This window comes from Dipodomys merriami, unplaced genomic scaffold (assembly GCF_024711535.1).
Source record: "Dipodomys merriami isolate MVZ:Mamm:240054 unplaced genomic scaffold, mDipMer1.0.p SCAF_636, whole genome shotgun sequence".
NCBI classification, from domain to species: Eukaryota; Metazoa; Chordata; class Mammalia; order Rodentia; family Heteromyidae; genus Dipodomys; species Dipodomys merriami.
In genome coordinates, this window is record NW_027206220.1 from 26,124 (window position 1) to 32,033 (window position 5,910).

The window sequence follows — 5,910 nt, forward strand, 5'->3', positions numbered from 1 at the left end:
GAGACCAGACGGAGATCTTTGGTCTTCACCTTCCTCTGTGGTGCTGTTGCCGTTCGTGAGTATTTTAGTTTTACTCACTGAGAAAGCTGTAGGTTTTTAAAAACTGGTCACTAATGTCGCGCTGGTGGCTCATGCCTGTGATCCTACTCAGGAGACCTGAGGGTCACGGTTCAAAGCCAGCACAGGCAGGAAAGTGTGGGAGACTCTTATCTCCAATAAACCACTCAGAAAAAGCTGGAAGTGGCGCTGCAGCTCAAGTGGTAGAGCGCTGGCCCTGAGCACGGGAGGCTCAGGGACAGCGCCCAGGCCCTGAGTTCAAGCCCCAGGACTGGCAAAAGCACCACCACCACCAAAATAAATGCTGCCCACTCACAGCCTTTCTTTTTCTTTTTCTCCTCTTTCCTTCCTTCCCGTCTTCGTTCTCTCTTCTCTTTGAGGTGGAGTCTGTGATGTTGCCCGGGCGGACCTTGCCCTGGTGGGCTCTGGAGGCAGTCCCGCCAGGGAGCCGGCTCCAGGCACCCACCCACTGCTGGACAGCGTCAGTTCAAGTCCTGTGATGATCTTTTAACGGATGTTCTTCTCACACCTACCTCGTGTCTCTGGTTTGGGCCCCTCATGGGGGGGGGGGTCCTCCCCTCGCCAGCCCTCGCGCCCGGGCCGCCCCTCCCCGGCCCCGCGGGTGTCACGGAGCCCGGGGTCCTAGAGCCGGGCCGCGTCCGTGGGAGGCCGCGGCTCTCGGTGCTCGCCGGACGCTGCTCCCGGGATGTTTGGGAGGCGGGACGGTCTCACTGTGCGGCCGACCGCGGTGGGCTGCAGGCGGCGCGGGGCGGGCGGGAGGCGGGCGGCGACCCCCGATGGCGCCCCCCGCGTCCCCCGATGGCGCCCCCCGATGGCGCCCCCCGCGTCCCCCGATGGCGCCCCCCGATGGCGCCCCCCGCGTCCCCCGATGGCGCCCCCCGCGTCCCCCGATGGCGCCCCCCGCGTCCCCCGATGGCGCCCCCGCGCCCCCCCACCCCCCGATGGCGCCCCCCGATGGCGCCCCCCGATGGCGCCCCCCCGGTGGCGCCCCCGCGCCCCCCGCGCCCCCCGATGGCGCCCCCCGATGGCGCCCCCCGCGTCCCCCGCGCCCCCCGATGGCGCCCCCCGATGGCGCCCCCCGATGGCGCCCCCCGATGGCGCCCCCGCGCCCCCCCGTACCTCTGCCCCCCGCGCTCCCCGGTGCACCCCCCCCCGCGCTCCCGGTGGCCCCGCGGGCCTCGAGCGTTGTCGGCGCCCCCCCGTGGCCGCGCCCCGCGGGCCTGGAGGTGGCGGGGCGGCGCCTCCCCCACCGGGGCGGATGACGGGCGCCCGTCCAGGCTCGGGGTCCCCCGCGTCCGCCCCGCCGTGCGGCGCCCCGGAGCCCGGCTTCCGACGCGGGCCGGTCCGTGTCCTCGGTGCGGTGTCCCGCAGCGGGCGCCCGGGGCCGGGAGGGGTCGGGGCGGACGGGGGCGGCGCGAGACGCGGCCGCCAGGGGACGCCGACGGCACGGGACCCCCGACCCCCGACGGGACGGGACCCCCGACCCCCGACGGCACGGGACCCCCCGACCCCCGACGGGACGGGACCCCCCCGACGGGACGGGACCCCCCCCGACGGCACGGGACCCCCGACCCCCGACGGGACGGGACCCCCCCCGACCCCCCCCCGACGGCACGGGACCCCCGACCCCCGATGGCACGGGACCCCCCCCGACCCCCCCCCGACGGCACGGGACCCCCCAACTCCCCCGACGGCACGGGACCCCCCACCGCCCCGACGGCACGGGACCCCGACCCCCGATGGCACGGGACCCCCCAACTCCCCCGACGGCACGGGACCCCCCACCGCCCCGATGGCACGGGACCCCCCAACTCCCCCGACGGGACGGGACCCCCCCACCGCCCCGATGGCACGGGACCCCCGACACCCCCCCCGACGGGACGGGAGCCCCCCACCCCCCCGACGGCACGGGACCCCCCCACCCCCCCGACCGCACGGGACCCCCCACCCCCCCCCCCCCGACCGCACGGGACCCCCCACCCCCCGGACGGCACGGGGACGCCGGGGCGGGGATGGTCGGCGTCCAGCGTCTCGGCCTCCTGTCCCCTGTCCCGGCCTCGTGGCCTCGCGGCCTTGCGCCCACGTCCACAGCCAGGCGCGGCCCCGGCCCCGCCGCCCAACCCAGCACGGGCGGAGGCTGAATTCTTAATCAGAGCCGGAAGGGAAGTTACCACAGGAGGGCCAGGGCCCCACTGACCCGGCACCGTCCAGGGTCACTTGAGAGACAGGAGAAGGCGGGGCCAGGCCAGAGAGGACCAGAGATGACAGCCCCCCTCCATCATCCACACAGCACAGCTACAGCCCCCCTCCATCACCCACACGACAGCGACAGCCCCCCTCCGTCATCCACACAGCACAGCTACAGCCCCCCTCCATCACCCACACAACGACAGCGACAGCCCCCCTCCATCATCCACACAGCGACAGCGACAGCCCCCTCCATCATCCACACAGAGACAGCGACAGCCCCACCTCCATCATCCACACAGCACAGCTACAGCCCCCTCCATCACCCACACAACGACAGCGACAACCCCCCTCCATCATCCACACAGCGACAGCCCCCCTCCATCATCCACACAGAGACAGCGACAGCCCCACCTCCATCATCCACACAGCGACAGCGACAGCCCCCCTCCATCATCCACACAGCGACAGCGACAGCCCCCCTCCATCATCCACACAGCGACAGCAACAGCCCCCCTCCATCATCCACACAGTGACAGCGACAGCCCCTCTCCATCATCCACACAGTGACAGCTCCACCTCCATCATCCACACAGTGACAGTAACAGCCTCACCTCCATCATCCACACAGCACAGTGACACCCCCCCTCCATCATCCACACAGTGACAGTGACAGCCCCGCCTCCATCACCCACACAGTGACAGTAACAGCCCCCCTCCATCATCCACACAGCGACAGTGACAGCCCCCCTCCATCATCCACACAGCACAGTGACAGCCCCCCTCCATCATCCACACAGTGACAGTGACAGCCCCGCCTCCATCACCCACACAGTGACAGTAACAGCCCCCCTCCATCATCCACACAGCGACAGCGACAGCCCCCCTCCATCATCCACACAGCGACAGCGACAGCCCCCCTCCATCATCCACACAGCGACAGCGACAGCCCCCTCCATCATCCACACTGTGACAGCGACAGCCCCACCTCCATCATTCACACAGCGACAGCGACAGCCCCCCTCTATCATCCACACAACGACAGCGACAGCCCACCTCCATCATCCACACAGTGACAGCGACAGCCCCTCTCCATCATCCACACAGTGACAGCGACAGCCCCTCTCCATCATCCACACAGTGATAGCCCCCCTCCATCATCCACACAGTGACAGCCCCACCTCCATCATCCACACAGTGACAGCCCCACCTCCATCATCCACACAGTGACAGCAACAGCCCCCCTCCATCATCCACACAGTGACAGCCCCACCTCCATCATCCACATAGTGACAGCGACAGTCCCGCCTCCATCATCCACACAGCGACAGCGACAGCCCCACCTCCATCATCCACACAGTGACAGCGACAGCCTGGCCTCCATCATCCACACAGCGACAGCGACAGTCCCGCCTCCATCATCCACACAGTGACAGCGACAGCCCCCCTCCATCATCCACACAGTGACAAGTAACAGCCCCCCTCCATCATCCACACAGCGACAGCCCCACCTCCATCATCCACACAGAGACAGCAACAGCCCCCCTCCATCATCCACACAGCACAGTGACAGCCCCCCTCCATCACCCACACAGCGACAGCGACAGCCCCACCTCCATCATCTACACAGTGACAGTAACAGCCCCCCTCCATCATCCACACAGCGACAGTAACAGCCCCCTCCATCATCCACACTGTGACAGCGACAGCCCCTCTCCATCATCCACACAGTGACAGCGACAGCCCCCCTCCATCACCCACACAGCGACAGCGACAGCCCCACCTCCATCATCTACACAGTGACAGTAACAGCCCCCTCCATCATCCACACAGCGACAGCGACAGCCCCCTCCATCATCCACACAGTGACAGCGACAGCCCCCCTCCATCATCCACACAGTGACAGCCCCACCTCCATCATCCACACAGTGACAGCCCCACCTCCATCATCCACACAGTGACAGCCCCACCTCCATCATCCACACAGCTGGGTGGAAGACACCACTTTCAAGTGGTACCAGCTACAAACACCAACAGGACCCCAGATTGTGGCAGTGCCGTTGCTCCCTGGGCCCCGAGCTTAGCCAGGTGTCCGGTGAGCCCTGGAGAGCCCACATTGCCCACGTTGACTAGGCGTGGGATGCCTACCTCGCCCGTCCCCCGGCTCCGGATGGCTGCTTTGCCTGCCTCTCCACTCTGCCCCACTGAGGATAGGAGTCTCGGCCCGGTGTCACCACACAGCCGTTTCCGTGTGTCCCCTGGGCTTCACGTAGGAGGCAGGGCCCTGGCTCCTTTGGTACAGACGTTCTGTGACTGGGGTCTGCCCTCTCCAACTTCCCCTCCCTGCTCCAGCTGGAAGGCAGGCACCAACGCCACCCAGGGAAGGGGCGGGGAGGGCTGGCTCCCTTTCCCTCCCTGCTCCCCCAGCTGGAAAGTTCCACCTGCTTTCTCCGCACTGGCTCCGCCTGCCTCTCCCCTGCGTCCAGCCCTGGGGCTCAGGCCCTGAAACACAAAAGATGCTTCTCATCTTTCTACTGTGACATCCCTCCCCTCCCCCCCCCCCCCGCAGGGTGCCACCTGGTCGGCTGATGGGAGAGAGGGGCCAGAGAACACAAGGAGCAACAGCAGAACAGCCGCGGCGGCGTGGAAACCCTAAGTCGTCTTTATAGCTCATGTGCCATCAAATCAGTGCAACTTCAAATATAAATGGAAAAGCCAGAACAAAGAGCATGGAGAGTCCAGTCCACAGGACAGAAAAGCAGGTAACGGACAACCACGCGTGGGCTTCTCCTCCCGGCCTCCGGCAGCTGAGGAGGGGAAGCGAAGAGGCTTTCTTTTGCTTTGAATTGAAAAGAGCCGTCACTTGGGACCCTGTGCTGGTCAATTTAACTCTGCGGCTCATCCAGAAAAGGGCTCCGGCGGGCAAAGGGGAAGCTTGAACTGGCAGCAGGGCTGTTTGGCTGGCGTTGTTTAGTTTGCTGCTTAGTGTGTTTAAGGATGGAACGCTAGGAATTGATGGAAAATGCACACACAAGGGAGCAAAAAAAAAAAAGAGTGTCCGAGGGTGGCGCCCCGTGAACTAGTGCCGGTCATCTGTGAGGACGCACGCTGCAAACCCCGTCCACGCTGGCCACTGCAAACAGCACCAAACCCCTTTCCCCTGAGGTGTTTCCCACGCACGAGCCCACCCGCCCTGCCTCTGCCTCTGCTTCCGCAAGTTGGGGCCATTGTCCACCCAATGAAAGGCGCCCGGAAGAATCCGGACAGCCAGGGAGCGAGCAGGTGGCCTAGACGGCCCTGCCCCCTGCATGCAGGACGAGGTGACACCGTGTAAAGTTCATCCGATTTTATGTTGGGATTTTTCCGTTGGGCAGCACCAGAAGATGGACACCCTGGGACAGAGGGCGGGCAGGCCGCGCCGGCCGCAGCCTGTGGCTTCCTGACAGAGGCACAGGCCGCTGGGTCGCCGGCCGATGCCTCCCGGTGCGTCTGTGTGGGCTGCGGCTGTGGGTGGCGTTCCTTACGCTCTCTGTGACCCCACCCCTAGTGAACTCGGGCGAGAGCCTGAGTGCACGCGTTTCCAAGCCGGTGAGGCCTGGCCCGCGCACCAGCCTGCCGGACGCCGGGGTCCTCTCCAGTCCTTCA

At 66.3% G+C, this 5,910-nt stretch overlaps 1 protein-coding gene across 1 annotated transcript; it reads left to right on the plus strand.

The window, feature by feature from the left end:
- Positions 1 to 889: 889 nt before the first annotated feature.
- LOC138815298 (proline-rich protein 2-like) lies at positions 890 to 2,227 on the plus strand. Its single transcript, XM_070004629.1, has one exon. It carries the CDS (start codon positions 890 to 892, stop codon positions 2,225 to 2,227), a length of 1,338 nt encoding a protein of 445 aa, XP_069860730.1.
- The last annotated feature ends 3,683 nt before the right edge of the window (positions 2,228 to 5,910 follow it).